This window comes from Macaca nemestrina, chromosome 16, assembly GCF_043159975.1.
Source record: "Macaca nemestrina isolate mMacNem1 chromosome 16, mMacNem.hap1, whole genome shotgun sequence".
Classification (NCBI taxonomy): Eukaryota; Metazoa; Chordata; class Mammalia; order Primates; family Cercopithecidae; genus Macaca; species Macaca nemestrina.
In genome coordinates, this window is record NC_092140.1 from 14,179,990 (window position 1) to 14,207,385 (window position 27,396).

Here is a 27,396-nt window from a genome sequence, read left to right on the forward strand (position 1 = left end):
TATTACAACTTCTATGTCTCTAAAATACATATACAAAGAAAGTGGAATTGCTGCATCACAGGATGTGTGAATGTAAAACCTGACTGGAAACTACCCAATTGCTCTTCAGGTTGGGCTTGCCTGACTTAAACTCCTACTAGCAGCCCATGAAAGTCAGTTCTTTACATATTTTCATTACACTGGCAACTGTCAATTCTGTAGTTTTAATCTGTATTTCCTATTGAAAACTGCAGCAAGTGTCTGGTGGTTGCCGGCTTTTTTGGTTTTACCTTCTGTGACGGGCTGCTGACATGCACTGCTTGGTTTTCACTTGGCCTGCATGTCTTGCCAAGTCATGTATGTGAGTTATTCACATACTCTACTTCCTAATTCCTTGTTAAATGTCTTGTTGTCACAGTCTGTGGCTTTTTCTGAACCCAAACATCTAAATGTGTGTAGTTAATCTCCGTTAGGTCTTTCTTCTGAATACATTTTTAAAAATATGGTTGTAATCATACAATAATCACTGTACTTACCCCACACAGTTTTTAAGTGCAACCACTTTCCCCTTTATCCTTTGTGCACTCTGCTTAAGAGAAGAAAGCCTTCCCTAACCTGGGATCATGAAGCTGCTCTTCCATATTTTCACACAGTAGTTACGCCTGGTACATTTAGGTTTGACTCCACCTAGAACTGACGACTTTCTCCCTTCATGAAGAGAATCAGTTGTCCCAGCATCACTTATCTAACAGTTCCTCTGGCTCAGGGTGCCACATCTAGCAAGCTGCCATGGATACAGGGCCTACTTCTGTATTCTCCATCCCAGCAGCCACTGGACTCTCTAAACACCTTCACGGTGCTTGATCTTTTCATCAAGAAACATGGCAAAAATCCATCTCTTTCGAGTTAATAACCTTGTAGGCCTCTCATATGGATTATGCATACTTTGAGAGGTTATTTTAGGCGCTGTATAGGTTTTCTGTGAATACAGCCCTCTTCCAGCACAACTACCACTACCATTAAAACATTTAACTGGCTAATGGTGATATTTAAGATCTTGGAATATTAGTTGATACCTAGCCATTCTGCCAAACTCTTTTTATTAATTCTACAAGTTTTACAGTTAAAACTTGTTGGTGTTCTTTGTATATAAATAATGTCATCTATAAATAATAAGATGAAATCTACCTTTTTGTTTCCCCCTTTACTAGGAACAGAACTTAAATAACAAGTCATGAAAGAGATTTACTGAGAATGTCCCTAATGTTTTATTATCAGTGATGTTGGTTCTGAATTAGAGATAAGATTCTTTTTAATACAAGGAAACATTTCTTTATTAAATTTTTTTAAAACCTGAAAACAATGCTCAATATTATCAAAGGCCATTTTACTGCATCTGTTGCAGTAATTATATGCAGGTGTTTATTTATGTAGAATTATATGACTAGATTTCCTGTTATTAAATGATCTTTCTATTCCTAGGTGAACACCAAGTCCCCCTGCCCCTGAATACTTGAGTTCTTAGCACGCTCTATTTACCTGCTGGTAAACACCTACTATTAAGAGTAGGATGAAGAATATCAATCAGAGAAGGGTTGATCAGAGACATAAAAGAAGAACCAGCACAGGAAAATTTTTATGAAGCCAAAAAAGGAAGGAGTTTCAAGGAGAAAGTATTCCAATGTTAGACAATACAGAGAAGCAGAGACAAAATGGTTTCTAGATTTGAAAATGGTAAACTTAAAAGTTTCAGTAAAATGATGGAGAAAAATATGAATGACATGGATTTACACTGCAAATGTTTACTGAGAATGAGAAAAAAGGAGTATAGACTATTTTTTTCAAGGCATTTTGTTGAGAATAGAAAAGAAATGAGAAAGAAATAAGAGGAGAAGATGCTTATGATCCCTTTTTAGGGGAGACATGAGCATATCTGGAGGAATAAAAGAACCACATAAGCAGAACATATGAGAACGGGGCAATGGAAGATGAAAAGCAAGATTCGGAGATTCTGCAGGAAATCACAGTCTTGGTAAGGAGGGTTACCTTCGTGAGTTGACAGAGGGAAAGAAAACAAAGGACATGGCTTGAGAAAAGCATAGACATTTGAATAGAACCCATAACCGAGAAGACTGTGAATCTTCGGTGGGGGTGACAGAATATTTATCCCAAATGTGTATTAAAATGCTGCTGCCATCACGCTTGCATTTCTAGCCTGCAAATGGAACAGTTCTGGTTTCTAGACTTCATCATCTTTGGCTTTCTTTATTGCTGCAGCCTGTTCACATGTCAGTTCTCGCCCACCAGAAAAGTGCAGGCTTGGGAGGAAGTGGGTTCTGTTTCTAGGACCAGAACCACATCAGATAACTGAGAGGAGAAGCCGTTCCAGAGAGTGAAGGATTTTTGTTTTGTTTGGATTTGTGGAGGCTGTTTATTTTCTATTTTTGGCGTATATTCGTTTATTTAATGAAATAAACTCTAAAAAGCAGCAATGCTTTGGATAGAAACGGGAAAACATATGCTTGCCTGAACTATCTTCAGGTGCGGATTCCTTCCGTGACTGGGTCAAAAGCTTTAAATACAGCCCTACAGAACAACATGTCAGACTGACCACTAAAAACCAAGAAATAGAAAGACTTTGAAGAGAAGGAATTAAAACATTTCTCATGTCTAAAGGTACTTTCCCCAGATAAGACATGTGGTAATCATTTGGCAAATGTTTATAAAATATTTATTTTACCCCTTTTCAAAAATTAAATGTACTTTCTTAGGTACATGATTTAGAGACACAGAGGATTAAAGACTCAAGGACTGAAAATTTGGGGACTAACATGTAACTATGTTAAGAAAGTAATTCTTGAAAAATTCACTTACCCAGGACAAAGAAATGATGTTAATAAAACATTTGTTTTCCACTTCTCACCTCCAAAGGCTATAGAAGAAAACAAGAGTGGTATAAATACAGATTTTTCTTTAAAGCAAACCAAATATCCATATTACAAGTCTGATATTTGCCAAACTGTCAGATAGCACTGAGTACTCATTCCTAGAAAACGGTACTACCAAATATGATGTGATATTCCCTTATTAAATCATCCAAATCCGAGATATACACCATGGGATTCCCTAGGTAAGTCCTGCTCTAGAGAATCAGAGGCAAGTCATCAAGATCAGTTCTTCTTTCCCCCTCACAACCAAAAGAATTCTTAAATCCTGAGCCAGTACCAATCAACGGGCCTATGTACAAGAAGGGCACACGGGACTCTCACTTATCTTGCAGTCAGTTTCAGAATTTGTTATAAAACTAGGAACCGTCAAGCCTGATGTGCAACACATTTACATTTCCACAGCAGGCCGTCTCTTCCTCTAGCACTGTGGTTTCTAGGAGGAACTGTGGTTCCTAGGAGATGCGTGTGTCAGGTGAGGCAACTAAGAAGAGTAGAAGGGTTATGACCATTTGACAGAACATGTATGCTAATATATCTTTTACTCTCCTTTGCCTCTCTCCAATTTGTTTTTTCCAATTTAAAAAATTCAAATACTGAAGTAGCTAGAGTGAAAAATGAAAGTATACCTCTGCTCCCAGTCTAAAAGTCAGAAATGAAACTGGCTGAGATCTCAGAACAGCTGTGAATTTTAAAAAAGTTTTAACATAGCTCATTGGCAAGTTTAAGTGCTACTTCCCCTAAAAGAAAATAATGAAATTTTATATACACATAAAATCATATATATGTATCATGATTTGAATTCACAGTGTTTCTGATAAACAGACTGTTATGAAATGATTAATTCTGGGTTTACTACAATTCCAGTCAAAATTCAGGTAATACATGATCTGCAGCTGGGAGACCTGAAGGATGGGGAGGCATTAGTGAGAGGAGCGTGGATGGGAGTGGGATGTGGGAAGGCAGGCAGCCTGGCCGAGGAACTCGCAGAAAGTCAGTGTGGCTGAAATGGTGAGAAAGGGGGAGAGTGGCATGAAGTAAGGCTGGTGTGGCAGGCAAAGGGCTGACTGTATTTTGTATGCATTAAAATCCATATGATGACCCTAATCCTATCTCCTTTAGTAAAGGGGAAGAAAGAACTTGATAAAATTCACAGAAATTAAAACACACTTAAAACACACATACATACAGGGCTTTACATACTCAAGAGAGAACTGTGTCTGACAAGGTCTAAGTTAATCTTCTACCTGGTGCTGAGACTACCCCACCCCACCTTCAGGTCGTCCATGTAACTCTACTGTGTTTCACCTCAAAAGTTTTCCATATTGCTAGACTTGGAGAATCACTGTATATCCCAGACAAGACTGTGGCATTCCCGAGGAGGCCAGCTCTGGTCCCTGCCGACCCTGTCAGTTGCTTTCTAAGCCATCCAGTCCCATCTCAGCCTTACTCTTGGCCCTGACCCTTTTTTTTTCATTGAACTTTATTTTACTTCTAGAAAGCAAGAACACAAGAGATTGTGACTAATGCAATTACAAAAGTAACTTTCCAGCTCTCCAAAATAGTGAGATCTTTGTTTACTTGAAACTGTTTATTTTTATTAAATATTAAATTGATACAATGTAAGTATGACTTCTCATATGTAAGAAAAGGTACACCTAGATATACTACTTGTTTTAGTGAAAAAAATCAGTGATACTCATTTGTATACTTTTCTACTTTATTAGTCTATATGTGCGTTTATGAACACAGCAAATCTAAGTTCAGCCCAACCTGTTAAGCCAAAGCTTAAGGAAAAAAAGAGGGAGGGGATAGTGGGTAAGTGGCACAATTTGCTTGTTTCACTAAACATTTTCAAACAAATAAATCTTGGGATAGTCACTCATGTCACAAAAGGAATCACCAAGCAGGCTCATTGTAACTAAGAACCCCTGTGAGGCACACTATTTTCAGAGCATCACCATCTGATACCCAGGTCAGACCCATAGCTGCGGCAGAGTCCCTTCCTGATCAGACGCCAGTCACGGTGGCTTTGACTTACACTTATAGAATCTGGCAGCAACATAGCCTGCAGGGGTGCCCAGCAGCACCCACAGGACCACAGCACACGTCATCAGCGCTCCTCGGTTGGCAGGTGACAAAAATCCCAGGCAAGCGAAAACTAAAACACAAATCACGAAAGGTTGTACATGTTATTACTGTTTCCTTTGCTGTGAAATGATAGAGAAACCCTGTCATTTTTCAAACAAGAAAAAAACACAACTTCATGAAAAACCATGTGCTCTCCTACCACGCAGCTCTACTCAATTTTACTAATATTTAATGTACTGCACCAATCTGATCACAGATGAGGCAAACTTCACTTCGGAAGTTTCTTGTGGGAGCCCAGAAGACCTCATCCTTCCTGTGATCAGACTGGACGCTCAACAGTGCATTTGGCTCTTCTGAGATTCAAGCACAGCCTTTAAAATTAACATAAATGAAAATGTTTCCACTATGAAATATTCCCACTTTTCTTTCATTAAAAATATAGGGGTCCTCTGGGGGTAAAAAAAAAAAAAAAAAAAAAACCCAAAACCTTACAACATTCAAACATAAGAGACATACAGAACCTAATCAAAGAACAAAATGAGGGAGAAAGATTTCATAGGGCCATTAGCTTTTCACAAATTACTGCGGGACCTGGTCAGCAATGAGCGGAAACCCTGGCCCTACCTTATTCATGTGGTTAGCTTTGTTTGCTCTTCCCCATATAAGCCTTCCTACTAACGAGAATTAAAACGCTATATTATATTCATAGAAATTCCCAGCTTTAAGCTGGGGCTCAGAAGTTATAAGGTGCTCAGAATCCCAAGGCAAGTAGGATACTGCCAAGAAGAGTTTCAGGTGGCTTTCTAAACCCAGCAGCAAGAAAATCCCCATTGTTTCCCCCAAAACACACATGACCAAGCACCTATGTGAGCAAGCACGCACACACACCTCTGATGAGCACCAGAGTCATGATCAGCAGGAAACACATCAGGGTGGCTTTAGAAGATGTACCAGGATTTCAGTTAAGATGCAACCCCTTTCTCCTCCCCTACCTGAAAAATGGACTGCCCTTCAGCAGAAAGCTCCTATTTGAGGACTCAAGGAAAATGATTCCCATCGTATTCTATCCTAGATTCTCTGAAACTTTCCTTCCTTAAAAGTTCATTTTTCTAGCTGACCCCAATAAAGACCAGAGCGTCGCAGAAGGCAGCTCCTAATAAGATTTGAAAGCAGAAGTTGGCCGGGTGTGGTGGCTCACACCTGTAACCCCAGCACTTTGGGAGGCCGAGCCGGGTGGATCACGAGGTTGAGAGATGGAGACCATCCCGGCCAACATGGTGAAACCCTGTCTCTATTAAAAATACAAAAATCAGCAGGGTGGTGGCAGGTGCCTATAATCCCAGCTACTCAGAGGCTGAGGCAGGAGAATTGCTTGAACCAGGGAGGCGGAGATTGCAGTGAGCCAAGGTCGTGCCACTGCACTCCAGCCTGGTGACAGAGCGAGGTTCCATCTCAAAAAGAAAGAAAGAAAGAAAGAAAGAAAGCGGAAGTTTATCTTCAAGTATTCATTCTGCTCTAAGTCTAGTTTGGCTCTCTTTCATCCAGTGACTTCACCCTACCCTCTGTCCAAACCTTTTTTATGACACCTTTTCCTGACCTATCTTCTTTAGAATGACTTACTTCTTTTTAGTATGACATAGTTACAAATTCTAGCTCTACCTATCAAAGTTGTATCTCCTTAAGTTGTTAGATTAAAAAAAGAGATGTTCTAGTCAGTCTTCAAATTGAGCCTGAAGGTGTGAGTCAGTGGTTCCCAAACTTATTCAGTGCCAGACATTTGGAAATGATACTGCTCTTTGCAAAGCATTTATATAATTAATTTTATCATAAAAATTTGGAAAAACTTTACTAACAAAAACCACTATAGTATTATGTATTTAATATGTAATCAACATAAAAAATAAACGTTTACTAAAAAATTATTAAAGGTTTATGAATTCTCCCAGTATATTCATTTGTTGCTATTTATCAGTAGTAGGCATCAATAAAGTAAAATACATTAAAAAAGGTAAAATTTGGAAAATTCTATTCATAAACATTTTTTCTCTTCCAATTAAGAAAACCGGAAGACAGGGGAATTAAGTATACACACAGGTAGTTTCAGAACAACCCCTGGGGCTATCAATACCTCTAAGGAATATCTATTTAAAAAAAAAAAACAGAGGATTGTCCTAGTTGGCAAAAATTTAAATACAATTTCTGAAGTTGTTGAGGTAGCTCAAAAATACTCTTTTTATGGAGGAAGGAAGGTCTTTTCTACACACTCACTTTCTCTAGAGAAGGAGATCCTGCTTCCTAAATCCTCTCCAGGTGAGAAGGGTCTACACAGTGCTTCCTTCTCCATCCCCTCTTTCCCACCCTCCTCCCTCTGTAGAAGCCAAGAATATCCTGGAACCCTAACCAGACTGTGCCTGCCCACGATGGCTGGGTAAAAGAGACCCTAAATGGTCCTGGTTCTGGGCTGTTTAGACTCAGATGCTGATGGTCTTAAGGACCTGTTCATCTCCAGTCCAGTGCTTACCTGACAAAGGTTTGGTCTAGGAAGAGCTGAAGGGAGAAACCAAGAGTCAGTCTTTGGGTGCAGCTAACCCTGCCCCAAGTCACTTAGATTTTGAGAACCTAAAGGACTCTCAGAAATAATCTGGCTTACCTACCCACTTAGAAAACCTGTGGGTTTTTTTTTTCTTTTTTCTTTTTTTTGAGATGGAGTCTTGCACTGTCGCCCAGGCTGGAGTGCAGTGGCGCAATCTCAGTTCACTGCAACCTCCACCTCCCAAGTTCAAGCGACTCTCCTGCCTCAGCCCCTCAAGTAGCTGGGATTACAGGCGCCTGCCACCATGCCCAGCTAATTTTTTTTGTATTTTTAGGAGACACGGGGTTTCACTATATTGGCCAGGGTGGTCTTGAACTCCTGACCTTGTCATCCACCCGCCTTGGCCTCACAAAGTGCTGGGGTTACAGGCATGAACTACGCACCTGGCCAGAAAAACTTCAGTTAACACTTACATAGAGTCACAAAGGTCATAATTAAAATCTGTGTCCCAGATCCTAGAAAGACTGATAGCAGCATCCCTTTTCTTGGAGGACGGAATATATCACCATGAACAAGTTTCCAGCCAAATTCTTCCTGGGCATCTTCCTAAAAGGGGAATGAAATCAGTTCAATTGTCTTATGGTACCAACAAGATAACTATAGACAGTTTGTTCACTGTTGAATATGCTGTTACAGAAAAAAGGTTTTTTTAAACTTATTTTTTAAATGTTGGTATCTATTTCAATTTTGAAGAATACAGGTTGACTCATGGAGCTTAATATGGCTTTGTTGAACTTATATGTCAGTTTCTTGAATTTATGACATTAAGGTCTACAAATATACTTATTGAGAAACTTTACGAAGACAATGTGTTTGCTACCTAGTTCTACTCTAAGTCAAGCTTTGTGATCTGACTTGACGATTTTTAGTCACATTCTATCCTCTTCATCCTACTCTTAATAATCTCCACAACAAGAAAATGGCATTAGCTCTCATATTCTAGCTACTTTGCTAATACAGTAAGCATGGCTGTAAACATATTAATAAGTGTGTCACCAGCCCAAACTACAGCCCTGATCTACAGACACATACACAAGTACCTACTCAACAGCTTCACTTGGTTGTTTAATACACATCTTGAACAGAATTATCCACAACTGAACAGATTCTCGATTCTCTTTCCCCCATCTAAATCTGCTCTTCCTATAGACTCCTTCAGTAGATAAAAACTCCATCCTTCCAGCTGCTCAGTTCCCCAGACCCTGGAGTCATCTATGATTCTTCCCTTTTTTCCCTACCTTGCATACAACCTTTTAACAAATGCTATGGTTCTACCACCAAAATATATCCATAGGATGCCACCACCCTCCTGGTTCAAGTCATCCCATCTTACCTGAATACTGAATATACGCTAAACCTGTCTGTTCCTGTGCTTGCCACCATTCAGTTGATCCTCAATACAGCAGCCAGAGGGACCATTCTGGTGGTTTGAACCAGAAACCTCGGGTCATTCACTGACTTTTCTTCAGCTTCTACACTCTCCACTGCCAGCCAGTCAATCAGCTCCACTCCACCTCCCAAACATCCTCCATATTTATCTGTCCACTCACCTCCTTCCTCCCTGCCACCATCCTCCGTCTCTGGGAATTCTGTAACAGCCTCCTGACTGGTCTTTAAACCTCCAATTTTGCCCTGCACTGGATGATTCTCAACATAATATTCAAAGTAATTTTCTTAAAACACACATCTGGCCGCGTCACTGCAGTTTAAAATTATTCAACAGCTTCTCAATGACCTTCAAACTGTACAGCTTACAAGACCATTGGAATCTGGCCCTTGCTTGCTTGTTCAGCTTCCTCTGTCAACATTCCTCAAGGGTAATCGGCATCCCTCCTCGATTCCCCATTCAAACTACTATCTTTCCAAGCAGTAGACAATGCTATTGCTAATATATTAAATTTACATTTTTTTAAGTAACTATAAATCAGCTGAAATTTGAAATGTGGAAAATTATACAGAGGCATTAATCCTGCTTTTAAAATGTCTAGGCCAGGTGCTGTGGCTCATGCCTAGATTATAATCCCAGCACTTTGGAAGGCCAGGGCAGGTGGATCATTTGAGGTCAGGAGTTCGAGACCAGCCTTCTAGCCAACATGACGAAACCCTGTCTCTATTAAAAATACAAAAACCAGCTGGGCGATAGTGGCGCGTGCCTGTAATCCCAGCTACTCAGAAGGCTGAGGCAGGAGAATCGCTTGAGCCTGGGAGACGGAGGTTGCAGTGAACCAAGATTGCACCACTGCACCCCAGTCTGGATGATAGAGTGAGACCCTGTCTCAAAAAAAAAGAAAATAAAATATAAATAAATAAATAAATAAAATGTCTAACTCTTAAGGCAAGAGTAAAAATCTAAATATTTTCCTCCCCTTGGTACAAAATACTTTCCTACACTTGGGAAGTAGACTCCACTTGGTCATTTACAAGGAATGTACATGCAGGCTCTAAGTGAATTAAAACTATATCTGGGATTGGCTTCAAAAAACCTGGTGGGCATAAGTGGAATTCCATAGATGGAAACAAGATTGAACCTGAGTTGATTAAGTGTTGGACTAGGGTGTGGGTACACTTATCTCCTTACTTTTGAGAATGTCTATTTAAAAAGTAGGGGAGGAAAAGTACATGCATCTCTTCTTTTAGGTGGGGTAGTATTAAGAGGGGCCATTTTCTGATCACTTTTTATTAAGCAGGCACTAAAAATATCAAAAGGTGTAACTGAAGACTAAGTTTCCCCCAGGGAGCAAGGCCCCGTTCTGCCGCAAACCAATGGGACTAGGTTCTTGTTATTCTTGCAGAGATATTCTACCCACATATAAACAAATGTATGAATAGATTTTTTTTTTACAAAAATGGTTGCGTATTATACACATTTTTCCTATCTTGCTTTTTTAGTCTAACATCATCATGAAGGTGAGTCTCCTCTTTGTATATATGGTACCTCATTCTTTTGAGTAATTATATAGTATTCTACTATATGGATGTTCTATAATTTCTAAAATTAGTCCCCTATTGACAGGTATTTGGGTTGTTTATATTCTTCTGCTATTTATAAAAAATCACATGCTTATTGTTAAAAAAATTAAATCTTCTGCATTCATTAATTTCTAGAAATGAAATTGTTGGGTCAATTTATATTATAAACTAAGACAGGTACTGTCAAATTGTTCTCCAAAGGTTGTATCTCTTTACATCCTCATACATTATGTATCAAAGTGCTCATGTCCTCAGTCCCCCAACACAGACTTATATAAAACATTTAAATTTCTGCCAACCTACCAGTTGAACAAACAATAATCACAGAGCAATAATTTCTTTTATGGCTTTTGTCTCTCTGTGATACTCATAAAATTCTACCGTTCTCTAAGATTTAAACTAAAAAAGTTTAAACATATTTAAACTTTCTGTATGTTCTTCTAGTGTTTTATAGATTCATTTTCATGTAAATCATTATTTTAGGTAATAAAGTTAGAATTTACCTTTTTTCCCCCAGGTATCCACCCACTTTATCCCCAATACCATTCAGTAAAGCATCTGTTTTTCTCCTGTTCATATACATTTGTTAACCTCTACATTTAGACTCATTATACACAGAAAATGTTTACTTGGAATTTCTTTTTCACCAATCCTTCTAAATCTCCCTTTAGGATTCACTTCATTTATTTATTATTTGCTCAAGCTTTCTATAAATTCTTTCCATGAAGGTCAGCTTATTGTCAACTGTTTCTGTTCATCTGTAAAAGATAAACACCTCACCTTCATTCTTTTTTTTTTTTTTTTTTTGAGACAGGGTCTCCGTTGCCCAGGCTGGAGTGTAGTGGTGCAATCACAGCTCACTGTATCCTTGACCTCCTGAGGCCAAGTGATCCTTCCATCTTAGTCTCACAAGTAGTTAGAACCACAGGCGTGAGCCACCATGCCCAGTGAATTTTTAATTTTTTAATTTGTTTTTGTAGAGATGGGGGTCTCCCTATGTTGCCCAGGCTGGTCTTGAACTCCTGTGCTCAAGTGATTCTCTCACCTTGGCCTCATCTTCATTTTTGAAAGATGACTTCTCTGTGTATACAATTCTATGTAAATAGGTAATTACTCTCGCCAATTTAATGATATTTAGTCTTGGGGTTTCCATCGTCAATCTAACTGTTTTTTCCTCTGTAGATGCTGAGTCTTTTTTCCCTTGAACCGACTCTAAGATATTCTCCTTTCTCTAAGGTTCTATAGTTTTGTCACAATTGATCTAGATGTGGATTTCTTTTTATTTATTTGCTTAGGATACACTGTGTTTCCTATATCTATGGATTTTTACTTTTCATCTATTCTGAGAAATTCTGAGCTGTTACTTTTTCATATATTTTATTTGCAATGAAGAGTTCCAGTATCTGGAATCTCTAGAGGTCTAAATCTGTCCTTTACTGTAAATTTTGTGAATTTCCAACTAGTAGCTCATATTTTATTGACCTTAAATTAGAAGAATCCTGTGAATCTAAATGTGGGACACTTTTTTTTTCCAGAGGTTTTCTACTTGATTCTGCCCAGAATCAGAGGCTCTCACTAACCTAGAACCAATTGGCCCCCCTTTCAGAATCCAGGCTTAATCCAGGAGCCTGAGGTTCACCTCCTTGCAAATGACCCACCAGACAGCCTTCCAAACATAACGGTTAAAGACTTGAAAACAACCCTGATCCACAGGGTCAGTGCACCTCTCAGGCGTGCAATGTTTCCTGCTCTGGCCTTGGCTCCTGGTTTTGGGCAGTGGGTTGGAGCAGGAGGAGTCCTTGAATACCTGTTCCCTATCATGAACCCAGCAATGCATCAGTAAGTCGTACATCAAGAAGTGACTCATTCACTCATTCATTCATTCATTCATTCAAGAAATATTCATTGAGCACCAACTATAAGCTTGGCTCTGTTTAAAACACCAGATACCACAGTGAGTGTAACAGAAAAATTCCTACTCTCAGGAGTACATGATCTCATTAGGAAGGCAGACAATAAACAAAATAAGTCAGGAAAGTACACTGTACATTAGACGGCAATAAGCGCTATACAGAAAAACAGGATGTATGGGTGTGTGCAGGACAGGATGTAACTTAAATGCGATGGCTGGGAGGGGCTCAATGGGAAGATCACATTTTGTAAAGATCGGAGGGAGGTAAGGGAACTAGCCATGTAAATGAGGGGCAGACATTCTTAGCAGATAGAACAGTGAGCGTGAAGGCTCTGAGGTGGGAACCTGTGTCTGCCCAGTCTGAGGAACAGCAAGATAGCTGGCACAGGTGCAGCAGAGTGCTGAGGTAATGTGGGGCCTTACAGGCCACTGTAAAGCCTCTGACTCTTGCTCTGCGTGAAGAGAAGTCCCTGGAGGGCTGTGCTCAGGAGTGAAATGATCTGATTTCCGTTTGAGCAGTTTTACTCTGACTGCTGTGCTAAGAGATGGGAAGTAGGACAGGAGTGGAAGCAGGGTCACCAGCAGCCCGGTTCCACATGGCGACGCTGTGCAAATTAAGACAAAACTCCATTAACAGCAATTATTTGGAACAGCCAATTATGAGCAGAGTATTTTTAAATCACTTTAATATTTAATAAGACATAAAATCAATAAAAATCATAGGAAAGAGACTGTAGAGTACAAATGTTAAAAAGCTTATAAATATTCATATATATTTTTCCCAATCAGAACAGGTCAGAGAGGTTGGGGGAGAGGAGGCTGAAGAAGCTAGGGGAAGAGAATACATAAAAACCTGAGTTTTTTGCATTCATTCCAAATTACTGTGATTCTTGTGAAAATTCTTTTATTATGCTGCCATGAAATGAAGAGTAGAAAATGTGTAACATTGTGCAACTTAAAAAGTTTGAGACTAAAGAGGCTGGGACAGGCAATTATTTTGAATATACCAAAAAGTTGAAATGATACAAATTTGTTAAAATTAACTTTAAAAAATTAAACAACCACACAAATAAAAGTTGCTTAGGAGTTATTCCATTCAACTTTGTGGTTTCACAAATGGGTATGTGTGAGGGATAGAGAAACCTTACAGAGTTGTAACTGCACCTACACCCCCCACTGCACCAGTCCATTCCCACAGAGGAGGCTGTGAGCAGGTCAGCTCCCAAGGCTGTGCTGACTCCATTTCTAGAGGATCAATTCTTTTTTTTTATTGAGACAGAGTCTCGCCCTGTCACCCAGGCTGGAGTACGATCTCGGCTCACTGCAGCCTCCGCCTCCCGGGTTCAAGCAATTCTCCTGCCTCAGCCTCCTGAGTAGTTGGGACTACAGGTACCCGCCATCATACCTGGCTAATTTTTGTGTTTTCAGTAGAGATGGGGTTTTGCCATGTTGGCCAGGCTGGTCTTGAACTCCTGACCTCAGGTGATCCGCCCACTTCAGCCTCCCAAAGTGCTGGGATTACAGGCGTGAGCCGCTGCGCCCGGCCAAGAATATTAATTGTTAAGTATCGCTTTCTTATTTGAAAATGTGAATTCAAGATAACTTTTGAGAAGAATTTCTTTTTTGTTTCTGGTTTTTTTTTTTTTTTTTTTGTAGAAGAATGTTTTAAAAGCAGATTCTAAAGCTATTATTTTACCTTTTCGCAAAATAACAATAAACAGTGTTGTGGGCACACTACAGACTAAAATGTTTCCACTTACCGTAGAGTCCATCTGATTATATCTGGCAATATCTTTGTGCAGTGTCCGTAACATAATCATAGCTACCATTCCAGATAAGAAGAGGACAATGACCAGGGAATTCATAATGCTGTAGAAATAAGCACATTATGAGTAATCTGTAGCTTAATCTTAGGAACAGTAAAACTCTTTTAAAAACGTCTACTGAGTAACATTAAAGTAGTCTTAATCAAAATCAAAACGAAAGCTACCTAAAATCCAACAAATTCAATGAACTGTGTTCTTTCATGTTTCCCTCTAGTAGATAAATAACATTATATACTTATCATAATACCATTTCATAGTCTGTTTTGAACTAGAATTTTTTGGTACATGGTCAATATTATGAAATAACTACTGTGCCCAAATCACTGCCATAACAAAGGACTGGTTTGTGCCCTTAAGAAATTTACTGAAGAACAACTTTACTCAGTAAATTAGTGAGTGTCAAAAAGATCAGACAGCAATAGGAAAAGGAGGGTTATGGCAACATGAACAGCTTTCTAGATAAAAGTTTTGAATCATGTTTGAAGGGGATAATAATAAAGTCATAGCAACAGCAGCAGCTTCTGTTTCTGAACACTCTTAAATGTGCCAGGCAATGTCCTCAAATGCTCTGTCCCATTATGTCCTTTAATCCTCACAACAATCCCATGAGGTGGGTATTTCTAGATAAAGAAACACACGCTGAGAAATTAAGGGACCTGCCGTGACTCACAATCAGTGGCTGAGAGCCAGGATTTGAACCCAAGGCCAGACTTTTGAATAAAGTAGAGAGGATTTGAGAGTAAATGAGATGTTCAAAGGGACAGAGGGTAGAAAAGTAGAAAGCAAAAGCAGGCTAACTCTGTACTCTTACCTAAACCACTGAATGTGGGTATGAGGCATAGACTCCAGAATATAGTCCCATCTAGATGCCCATCTGATCTTATCATCTTCCTAGAGGAGATTAAAAAATCTCTTTAAGTAAACATCTGCTGACAACACATTAAGAACAAAAAAAATCCCATTCAAAGCTTGCCCTTCCATTGAGTCAACAATCGCAATTTCTAAATTATCATAACTTTGGTTAGTCCTGAGATTCAGAGGGTTTCAGATTTACTAAAGTCTAGGGAAATGAGAGTAAGATTATGCAGCCAAAAAAAAAAAAAAAAAAAAAGAATTCCTAGTAATACCCACTAAAAGTATTGCTTTAAATTATAACTAGATGTTTAGATGCCTACATTTAGAGCTATATGTATTTTTTTTTTTTAAGAAAATAATGGAATGGAATGGAATAATTATTCTTTCTTTATGCCAGGGGAAGCTAACTAGACCAGCCTTCCCAGGCACACTGAGCTCTTAGTATCTAGAAATGTATACTGTTTACTGTGCCAGGTTTGCAAAATGAAACATTATACGGGGATATTAAACATCACAACTATATTGGATTGCCAAAAGTTTTAAAAAATAGAGGTGGAACACTGCCTAAGTAAACCTGCATTTTAAGAAACTTCGTTAATAAAAATACTCCCTTCAATTTTCTAAGACAATTTCCCAATTGGAAACTCTTCATTTAAAGTTCATACTTAAATCCTGATTTTAAAAATGGTGAAAAAATAGAAGTAGAATACTAAGATTCTCATAAAAATGAATTTGCATTTTAAGAAACTTCGTTAATGAAAACATTCCCTTCAATTTTCTGAGACAATCTACCAATCGGAAGCTCTCCATTTAAAGTTCATATTTAAATCCTTTAAAGTATGGTGTTGATTTCCCAAATGGTTTCTGAATATATCTCTGGCATTTCCATCCAGTCCTCCACGCCTATTTTTGACTTTTGTCTTATATGTATCTCTTATGCTTAACACTAAATCAGGCTCAAGTCTCCAACTTCCTCTATATTCTCATTTAAACTAAGACTTAGTTTCAAGAGTGATTATGTTGCTTGGTACACTGACAAACTATCCTAAAAATCAGCTCATTCATAGCTTCGTTATTTGACAAGCATAAACAGTAACATTTTAATTAGTTTAAGTAGTACAAATTTAAAATCAGTTTCAGAATTATACTAAAGATAACAACAGACTTACCTTGAAGCTAACAGAGTAAGTATAGGCAATTTTTATCTCCCCAGAAGCCTTGTTACTTATGTCCATGGGGGGCCCTGAGCAGTCTGGTTTATCTATATGGGTATGTTTGAAGCTGTGGGAAGAAACATTTTGGCAAGATGCTGATAAAGTACAATTTTTTTTAAATAAGGTAAAGAAAGGTTAGAGATTTTGTACGTATTTTAAAATGCTGCTGACAAAGGTGAAATTTATTCATGTCATATTTAATAGCATAAATATCTACTTCATATAAATATGTGTACAAAATTATAAACATACTTTTGAAAACACTATACTTGAAGAGCATTTAAATAATCTTTTTAAATCTTTTTGGGGGGGACAGGGTCTTGCTCTCTTACCCAGGCCTGAGTGCGGTGGTGCCATCACAGTTCAATGCAGCCTCAAACTCCTGGGCTCAAGGGATCCTCCCACCTCAGTCTCCCAAGTAGATGGGACTATAGGTGTGTGCCACCACACCCCATGCCCAGCTAATTTTTCATTTTTTGTAGAGACAAGGTCTTGCTATGTTGCCCAGGCTGGTCTTGAACTCCTGGGCTCAAGCAATCCTCCTGCCTTAGCCTCTCAAAGTGCTGGGATTACAGCATAAGCCACCATGCCTGGCCTTTTTTTTTTTTTTTTTTTTTTTTTGAGACAAGGTCTTGCTGCTCTGTTTCCCAGGCTGGTGTGCAGTGGTGTGATCTCGGCTCATTGCAGCTTTAAACTCCTGGGTTCAAGTGATCCTCCCACTTCAGCCTCCTACATGCACAGGCCACCATGCCCAGCTAATTTATTTTTGGTAGAGACACGGTCTCACTGTGTTGCCTAGCCTGGTCTTAAACTCCTGGCCTCAAGTGATCCTCCTGCTTTGGCTTCCCCAAAGTGTTGAGATTACAGGTGTGAGCCACTGTGCCTGGCTAAATAATCTTATTAAAAAAATATATACTGACGGAGTTTAACTGCCATCTTATTATGGCATGTATTTCTTTACCACCAGTGCATAAGAAAAAGGCTAATTCAATGGCAGAAAAAGTAATGAAAAAAATGAAATACTTAAAAAAAAATCTCATAACTGATATGTACGTTTCTGATAAAAAATAACAAACAAGTTGAAGAATTGTCTTTCAATGGCTAGTATTTCATACTGGCATCTAACACTGAATAGGGGCTTGAGAAATCACAGTGCGTGTCCACTCATTTGGGCCTCTGACCAGAGGAAAGCTGCAGATATCTGAGGCAGTGTTCTTTCCACTATGAAGGGGAACACTGTCCCAACCACTCAACTTCTCCTTCCCCACTGACACGTGGAAAAGCTGTCAAAACCTCCTGATTGAAAACAAAACACAAAGGCACCTAGGCTTGACTGCTTGTCATGACAGGAAAAGAACTATTGGTACGGTTTCTCTGGACAACCCACAACTCAGTAACAAATCATGCCAAATCAATCCTGAAATGCCAGAATATTTAGGAGTAATTGGGCCCCAAATACTTATACTTTGGGTCTAAATTTCACTTATACTTGTTTACTTTTTATCATTAATATAATTACCTTTTTGGTTCAAGTTTAGCAGCCACTAATCTTGCTCCCATGGACCCAGTTTCAACAACATGATAGTATATTTTGATGTCAACATGGTTGAAGACGTAAAATGTATCTCTTTCATGGAATTCTGACTGCGGAAGAGAACTTAAAAGTTAAAGGTAGAAAACTACATAAGAGTCAAAACATAAAACTTTAAAATGGGCTACAACAAGAAAATTTAAGTTTGAATGGAATTTTAATCCTTTCATATTAACATGTTTCAATTTTATACTTAAACTCTTTTTAAGCCAAAAATTAATTGGGGAAGGTATCTGCTTCTTACAGTTTTTTTTTTAACAGAAAATTTAGTAAGTACCAATTCAAAAGAACACTAATCTAGTATTTTCCAGCCTTTCATTTAAAATGAAACAAAATAAAATTTAAAATATTCCGAGCACACTAAAGCTTATACATTTAAACACTTTTCCTGCCTGGAAGCTTGTAAGTTTGGACTAAACTCATAACCTAAATTACTCAAGTATCTCTGGTCTTTTGTGAGCGCACAACACAAAAGCCCTAACTGATATAATCAGTTTCATGATTAAGCTCATGCTAACTTCCACTGGATCTGATCCATTAAGAGATTTAAATCAGGTTGATCTGATTACACAAAATTTATTTTAACATATGTCCCCATCTAGTTCTAATTACCTTCTATAGTAACGTCTCTATTTGATTAATCTATTTTTAAATATAAAAGAATGGCCTCAAAGACAGATAGGTCTTAAAAAGGGTATAATATCTGACTTCTGCAATACAAATTTAGTTAACTTATAATGAAGTCTTTTTTGACACTCTACTATGTACATTTTGTAATATATAAGATTTATGAGAGTTAGAACAAAGTTCTAGACCTTACCATAGCACTTAACATACAACAGACACTCTCAGTAAATGCTGAACTGAATCTGAATTATTCCAATTCTAAGGCTCAACTTACACATTATTAATCTGCTGTAAGTTTAAGATTGAAGTAGTTGTACTTCAGAACATCTGAACAGTACTCATTAAACGAATATAACAATTTTTGTCCAGGTAAAGACTGAATTCTGTCAAAAGCCATGTTTTAAAAAGCAGCAGAGTTTATCATGAACTTACATTAATAACACAGGCATCTTTTGCATGGCCTTTATCTGTAATGTAACAGCCAATAGGAAATCCAGGATTACAGAACCTCTGACCATCTTCAACATCGTAACACCATGTTACAGGCATATTATCCACAATCCTACACACGGAAAGAAGAGTTAAGTTAGAAAAGAACCCACTAAACATGACTAAGAATTACTGCCCAAATCAGTGTCATCACTTTGAAAAATTTAAATGTGTAAATGCCTTAAGATTCCAAAAACCACACAAAATGTTAATGAAATGTGCTATTTCATAAGCAATAACAATATGCCAGTATCTGATACACTGCAGTGATGGAAAAAACTACAGGCTGGTCAGAGTGCAGTGGTGTTTACAACTAATTGATCACAACCAAGTATAGATTTCTTTGCTCCTTCTCTACTCGCACTGCTTCATCTGACTAGCCGGAAAAAAACAAAAACCAAACAAACCAAAAAAACCAACCTTTATAGCTTTTTTGAAAGGATAATGGTACGTAGGAAAGAGTTTTATAAACTAATTTATTGTAATTGCTAATTTAACAGTACTATTTAGACACTTCACTGTAATTTACCTTTAGCAGAACACTCACAGCTCTAAATAGGTACACAAAGCAATATATCTAGTTCCTCAGGAACAGTTTATTAAACAGTAAAGAAGGAAATGTCTCTTATTACTCAGGTAATTCAATAAAAAAGGAATACAATTGCAAGATACAGGAAAATATTAAACTAAAGGGCCAGGAAGAAAAGTGAAAGTTATACAAAAAAATTCTGTGAAAACTATAAATCCAAGTTATTTCTAAAAGAAATACTGCTACAAAGCTAGCGAACCCAATCTTTCAAGTTCTATAGTGAAAAAGGACTTAAATGATAAAAGCGGAAAATAAAGTTCTGTAGCACTGTGTAACTACATTATAGTCCGAGCATGTGGCCCCCTGTGCCCAGAGTACACTGCGGGATACAAATTAAAAAACTACTCAAAATATAGCAGCTATATTACAGTCATAAGACGACACTCCAGGGCATGTTTTATTTGTTAATTAATGTGTGCCTTAGGAAGTAAAATTATGATTCTATATTCACCCAAGGTGTACCTTAATGACCTAATAAAACATGTCTCGTCACCTTTAAATGCGATTTAATAGTACCCAGTTTACAAAATTTTAGAATCACCTATGCTATTAAACTGCTTATTATTATAATCAGCAGGCTAGTAGTTCCAATGAAAAGACTATAAAATATTAGAAGTATAAATGCATTGTTATATAAAATAAATAATTCAGACTTTCTAGAAGCTTAAAGAATCGGTTAATTGCTTTAATTTTTTAGATAGAGATGAAATTCAATTAATGAATATATACTAGCAATATACAGTATCTTCATGCTACCATATCGGAGGGAAAGTACTACATAAAAATTATAGTGCTAGTTACAAAATGAGAAATTAAGTGGCAATTTAGGTTTTATAAAAGCCAACATCCTAAATATATCATTTATATAATACCTTGACATAATAGCTTTTTCTGGTAATAGGAAGCATTAAAAAAAAAAATCCCTTTGAAATAAATTTAAGAAAACTTAAAGAATATCTTTTTTTTCCCCTGAGACACGGTCTTGCTCTGTCACCCAGGCTGGAGTGCAGTAGCATGATCATGGCTCTCTGCAGCCTCAACTTCCCAGGCTCAAGTGATCCTCCCATCTCTGCCTCCCGAGTAGCTGGGACTACAGGTGCATGCCATCATACCTGGCTAATTTTTAAAATTTTTTTGTAGAGCTGGGGTTTTACTCTGTTGCCAGGGTTGGTCTCGAACTCCTGGGCTCAATGGTCCTCCTACCCTGGTCTCCCAAAGTGCTGGAATTACAGGTGTGAGCCACCATGCCCGGCCAAAGAATATGATTTTCAATTACTGTCTTCCTAAGTTAATGAATAGTATTTATTTAAATTTCTAATATCAAAAAAATTAAAACTCTTATTTCCTATCTGACAGACTGAATAATGGGAAGAAGACTCGCAAGGATAAAGGCTGAATGACTCCCAACTTTTTATCATGAAGAACTCCTTTCCTTTACTTCCAAGTCTGCCCTCCAAGGACCCCATCTGAAACAGTTCTACCAATCAAACTTCATTTAGTAATAACTTGTTTTTCCAATAAATTAATTCCAAAAGTTACTAATCAGAATAACCCATATTGTCACAATGCACTCAGAAAATTACAGCCTAAAGCAAAGAAACTTGGCATTTAACAAGTTGGCATTTCTTTTTTTTTTTTGCAGTTGCAAGATTTAAGAGTGAAGACAGAAGCTCCCATACAAAGGGAGGGGACCCAAAGAGGGTAGCCGTTGTTGGCTCGAATACCTGGGTTTATATCCCGATCACTGTCCCTCCCACTGTGCTCTCAGGCGATAGATGATTGGCTATTTCTTTATCTCCTGTTTTTGCCTAATTAGCATTTTAGTGAGCTCTCTTTACTACCTGATTGGTCGGGTGTGAGCTAAGTTGCAAGTCCCATGTTTAAAGGTGGATGCAGTCACCTTCCCAGCTAGGCTTAGGGATTCTTAGTTGGCCTAGGAAATCCAGCTAGTCTGTCTCTCAGTCCCCCTCTTAACAGGAAAACCCAAGTGCTGTTGGGGAGTTTGGCCGACGACCGCTCTAACTGCTTCCTGCTGAACTGGGGCGTAGTAGCGGTTGTGCAGTTGAGATTTCCTCAGGAGGGGTGCCTTCGATGTCATTAACATCAGAGCATGGGCTAGCAGACCGGTCCAGGGGTCTGTGGTAGATCTTAGTCACAGACTGCATCTGGGGCTCCCTTTGAAGCACTATTTGTAGTTTTAACACTTCGATTCTGGAAGAGACAAACTTAACAAGGAGGTTAAAGATACAGGGATTGAAATGTATGGCCTGCAGTGCAGGGGATTATTTCTTTGGCACAATTCACAGGCCCTGACTATCTGCTTCATAGTTTTGAAAAGCCCTCGTCCAGTAAATAATAATTTGATCATCTGATGGGTGCTATAAATGCCTAAGTGAAAGGTTTGGTGAAGGGTTTTAAGTAATTTCCTTTGGTTAGCTGCAGGCAAAAGTATTTTTCCTTCTTTGGTGGCTAGCCATCCTCAGGGGAGGAAACTATGTCCTTAGGAGGTTCCCCATTCTATTTCTTCTGCTCAGTACAGGGACTTGGCTTCTCGGAAGGGATTATCCCATACTAGGGGTCTTTCTATAAGCATTAGTAATGGAGGGTCCTGTCTTGTGGCTCTTTCTGTTTCAATATCTGCTTGGCAGTTCCCTTCTATTTCCCTTTCCTTTCCTTTCTGATGACCCTGGCAGTGTAAGACTGCCACCTCTTTAGGTTTCTGTACAGCCAATAATAATCTCCTAATGGCTTCCTGATGTTTGATAGGTGTTCCCTCAGAAGTTAGGAATTCCCTTTCTCTCCATATTGCTGCGTGGGCATGGAGGACTGGGCAAGCATACTTAGAGTCTGTATATATATTTACCCCTTTTCCTTCTCCTAATTCTAGCACCCGAGTGAGGGCTATTAGTTCTGCCAGCTGAGCGCTAGTTCCTGGAGTGAGGGGATTACTTTCAAGTATTCCATTATCACTGACCACTGCATACCCCGCTTTTTGAAGTCCTTTTTCTACAAAGGAACTTCCATCAATATACAAGCTGAGGTTGGGATCAGTCAAGGGAACCTCTAGAAGGTCCCCTCGAGTGGCATAGGTTTGAGCAATTACTTGTTGACAGTTATGTTCTATCTTTTCTTCATTGTCTGGAAGAAATGTGGCTGGGTTAAGAGTTGCACAAGTGCGCAGTCACAGCACTGGCCCTTCAAGTAATAGAGCCTGATATTTAAGTGAATGGTTGTCTGACAGCCACAAGTCTCTTTTAGCAGTAAGAATGCTGTTCACATCATGAGCTGTCCACACAGTAAGATCTCTTCCTTATATTATTTTAACTGCTTCAGATACTAAGACCGCTACTGCCGCCACTACCTGTAAACAATGAGGCCAACCTTTTGCCACTACATCAATTTCCTTACTTAGGTAGGCCACGGGTTGCAAGCTCATCCCTCAGATCTATGTAAGGACTCCTAGAGCTATTCCTGTTTTTTCTGTGGCATATAAAGAAAAGTCTTGCCCCGCTGGCAAGTTTAACACTGGGGCTTGGGTTAGGGCCTTCTTTAGGGCCTGGAAAGCCGCTTCTGCTTCAGGTGTCCATCTTACTAAATGGGTATTTTAATTAGTGTATATAATGGCCTGGCTATTCTGCCGTACCTGGGAATCCATATTTGGCAGAAGCCTGTCATGCCAAGGAGCCCTCTTAGTTCTTTTAGGGTTTTGGGATTAGGATAAGCCAGTATGGGCTGGATACATTCCTCACTGAGGGCCCTGGTGCCTTTGGATAATTTTAGCCCTAAGTATTTAACCTGCTGTGACCAGAGCTGAGCCTCTGGTTTGGAAACCTTGTAGCCACAGGTGGCAAGGACATTTAAGAGTGCTTGGGTGGCTTGATGGCACAAAGTTTCTGAACGGGCAGCTAAAAGTAAATCATCCACGTACCAAAGGGCAAGAGTGTCCAGGTGTGAGAACTGGCTCAAGTCTTGGGCTAATGCCTGTCCAAATAGATGGGGGCTATCCCTGAACCCTTGGGGTAAGACAGTCCAGGTGAGTTGAGACGTTGGGTTCAAAGGATTTTCAAAGGCAAACAAGAATTGAGAGTCAAGATGTACAGGGATGCAGAAAAAGGCACCCTTAAGGTCCAGGACTGTAAGCCACTCTGCTTCCTCTGGTATTCACGAAAGCAGAGTATCATGGTTAGGTATAGCTGGGTATAGAGGGACAAAGGCCTCACTGATAATCCTGAGATCTTGCACTAACCTCCACTGTCTGTTGGGTTTCTGTACTCCTAAAATTGGAGTATTGCAGGGGTTATTGAATGGTTTTACTAGGTCTTGGGCTTTTAGGTCCTTAACAATTTTTTTGGAGTACTTGTTGGGCCTCGGGTCTAAGGGAGTACTGCCTTTGGTAGGGAAAGGAGGTGGAATCCTTTAGTTTAATTTGAACAGGACGGGCATTCTTTGCTGGTCCATATTGTCCTTCTGTTGCCCAGACTTCAGAATCAATTCCCTCCTCAAGCAGGGGACAACAAATGGGTGTTCCTTCTCCTATTTTCAGGTGTATAATGGCCCCTGTTTTTGCTAGAATAAGAAGGGAGTGGGGCTTTCAGGCATAATTAGAAAAGCATATGAAAAGAGTTAAAGTTCCCCAGTCACAACTTAGTGGCTGGGAGAAGCATCTAGCGACTAGCTGTCCTAGGACCCCTCAGATAGTGACAGATCTGGAGGACAATAGTACAGGACAGGAGAGTAAGACTAAGAAGGCCGCGCCAGTGTCCAGGAGACAGTTAACCTCCTGGCCCTCAATGGTCAAGCATACCCGGGGCTCTGTGAGGGTGATGGCATGGGCTGGCGCTTGCCCTGGGCACCTTCAGTCCTGCTGGTCAGTGGCTTCTGACTCAGAGGATGTTCGTCCCCTGGGGCAGTGGGCCTTGCAGTGATTTCCTTGACATAAGGGGCATGGACGAGGTGGCAGCTTATTTCTCTTTGGACAATGTTTTTTAAAGTGTCCTTGTAGACCTCACTGCTATTAGGCATTCGATTTGCCCAGTGTTTCCCTGTTCCAGAGCCTCCAAAGTCTGCTTGCCTGAGGGCCATGGCTAAAGTGGTGGCCTTTTTCTTATCTCCTTTATCCCGTTCTGTCTGCTCCTCCTGATCTCTATTATAAAAATCCGAGCTTGCCAAGTTCAGTAGGGTTTCTAAGTTTTGCTCTGGGCCTAAGGTGGACTTGAAGTTGTTTTTCTAATGTCTGCAGCTGACTGAGTGATAAACCTATCCTTTAAGATTAGTTGACCTTCAACAGAGTCAGGTGACAGAGAGGTATGCTTTCTCAAAGCCACCCTTAATCTCTCCAGAAAGGCGGTAGGATTTTCTTCCTTTCCCTGTTTTATAGTGGACATCACTGAATAATTTAAAGGTTTCTTTGCAGTTTTCCTTAGTCCTTCTAGCACACAAGTTAGCAAATGTCTGCGGCACCAATCTCCATGTTCTGATTCTGTGTCCCAATGAGGGTCTACACTGGGAACTGCCTGCTGGCCTGTGGTGAATTTATTCTCTTTCCTCTGTTGTCATTCTCTTTCCTCTGTTGTCATTCTATCTCTGAGATACCAGAGATCGCCAAACTCTCAGGCTGCAGTTATGGCAGCACTTCTCTCATCTGGGGTTAGTGTCTGATTTAGCAGTAATATAATATCTCTCCATGTCAGATCAAAGGATTGTCCTAACTCTTGTAAAACATCAATACAGCCATCAGGGTTATCTGAGAATTTACCTAGGTCTATTTTAATTTGCTTTAAATCTGAGAGAGAAAAAGGTACATGCACTCTGGCTGGGCCGAATTCTCCTCCTCCCACTGCTTGGAGGGGGCATCATCGGGGAATATTTGCACTCTCCGGTTCATTGTCTATATCTCCTTTTGGATCGTCTGGGTTGAAGGCGGGGTCCTTATTAGTTGGGGAAGGAGTTGGGCAGGGTGCCGGGGTAGGGAGGTAGAGTCTGAGGGCTTCCTGCCGGGCATAAATCACACTTTTTACAAAATTGCGAGTTGTCTCTTAGTGAAAAGAAACTTTGTACATATGGCACTTCACTCCATTTGCCTTCTTTTCTACAAAAGAGGTCTAGCTGTAAGATGGTGTTATAATTTATACTTCCCTCAGGAGGCCAGGTTTCTCCCCCTTGAAGAGGATATCGTGGCCAGGAGGTACTGCAGAAGAATGTAAGTCATTTCTTTCTTAGCGTCTGAGGGTCAAATTGGTCCCAATTCTCCAGAACACATCTTAGGGGCATTTCTGCCTTGGGGAGAAGGTTTCCCATCGCTTTGGAGGTCCCTTCATGGTCGCCAAATGTTAGCAGAGGGTCCTCGCTCCCAGAGCTCCCAAGATGGTGGCAGGCCGCTTCCAAGATGGTGGCAAACCCCTCATGTTCTCTGACCTGGGGTTCTTGGCCTCACAGATTCCAAGGAATGGAATCTTGGGCCATGTGGTGAATGTTATAGCTCTATTAGAAGCCGGGGGTCACAGAAGAGAACCGTGGAACCCAGTGACTAGTGTTCAGCTCGATTAGGACGAACCCGGGCACTTAGCCATGCAGGAACAATGGTAAGCCTTTAGCCCGATCGGGAGCTGCAATGGGCGCCTTGCTGAATCAGGAGCACAGCAGACACCCTGCCGGATCCGGAGGGATGGAAGTCAGCGGCAGGTCTGCGACGGCGGCAAACAGCAGTGGTGGACGGTGAGCAAAAGCTCAGCTTGAGCCGTTAACAAACAGGGACCAGAAGAGAGTGCAGTTGCAAGATTTAAGAGTGAAAACAGAGCTCCCATACTAAGGGAGGGGACCCAAAGAAGGTAGCCCACAAGTTGGCATTTCTATGTAGTTTTAACATGAGTACATTAATACTATTCAATACGATTCTGAATTTCTGAAAACAGCACATCATTCTCCTTTGCTAACTTGGTGGGATCTGGGATTGGAACTCACTAAAGTAATCTTCAAGACCCCTTTATAATTCAATAAGCTATAGTTCAGTGGTTCAATGATACTAAAAAATGGTAAGTACTCTGAACTAGTTAATTATACTTTTATAAATAAAATGTCATCAAGATTTGGAAACTCAGGCAAGAAGTATAATCACAAACCACAAAGAGCACAGCTGAAGAAAGTTTTAAGTGTCTGGTGCTGGTATCAAAGCAATAGTTTCAGGAATCATGAAGTAGCTTAGCAGCTACTGACAGAGTAAGCCAAAAAGATCTTCAAAATATGTTCTAAAGTCCCAAATAAGAATTAAAAAGCATGGCCGGGAGTGGTGGCTCGCTCCTGTAATCCCAGCACTTTGGGAGGCCAAGGTGGGTAGATCAAGAGGTCAGGAGTTCGAGAGCAGCCTGGCCAACAAAGTGAAACCCCATCTCTACTAAAAATACAAAACTTAGCCAGGCGTGGTGGCAGACGCCTGTAGTCCCAGCTACTCAGGATGCTGAGACAGGAGAATCACTTGAACCCGGGAAGCTGAGGTTGCAGTGAGCCGAGAATGTGCCACTGCACTCCAGCCTGGGCAACAGAGCGAGATTCTGTCTCAACAACAACAACAAAAATTTAAAAAATAAAAAGTATTAGTCAACTTATATAAGAAACTATTAACTGTTCTTTATAGTGAGAATAATAAACTAGAGCACGGTTCCAATGTCATGGGGGAGAAATTATGATTGATTCATGCAGTGAATTGCGAAATTATGAAA

General features: G+C 39.7%; 1 protein-coding gene across 1 annotated transcript in view; it reads right to left on the minus strand.

The window, feature by feature from the left end:
- Positions 1-27,396, minus strand: part of LOC105477839 (transmembrane 9 superfamily member 2) — a 73,326-nt gene that overhangs the window by 12,114 nt on the left and 33,816 nt on the right. Inside the window, exons 5-12 of the mRNA XM_011734654.3 lie at positions 19,036-19,165; positions 17,905-18,029; positions 16,341-16,452; positions 15,128-15,207; positions 14,251-14,359; positions 8,022-8,154; positions 4,966-5,085; positions 2,854-2,911 (exon numbers count right to left, since the gene is read on the minus strand). Of these exons, the coding sequence (XP_011732956.1) occupies positions 2,854-2,911; positions 4,966-5,085; positions 8,022-8,154; positions 14,251-14,359; positions 15,128-15,207; positions 16,341-16,452; positions 17,905-18,029; positions 19,036-19,165 (867 nt within the window). The remainder of the gene's footprint in view (positions 1-2,853; positions 2,912-4,965; positions 5,086-8,021; positions 8,155-14,250; positions 14,360-15,127; positions 15,208-16,340; positions 16,453-17,904; positions 18,030-19,035; positions 19,166-27,396) is intronic.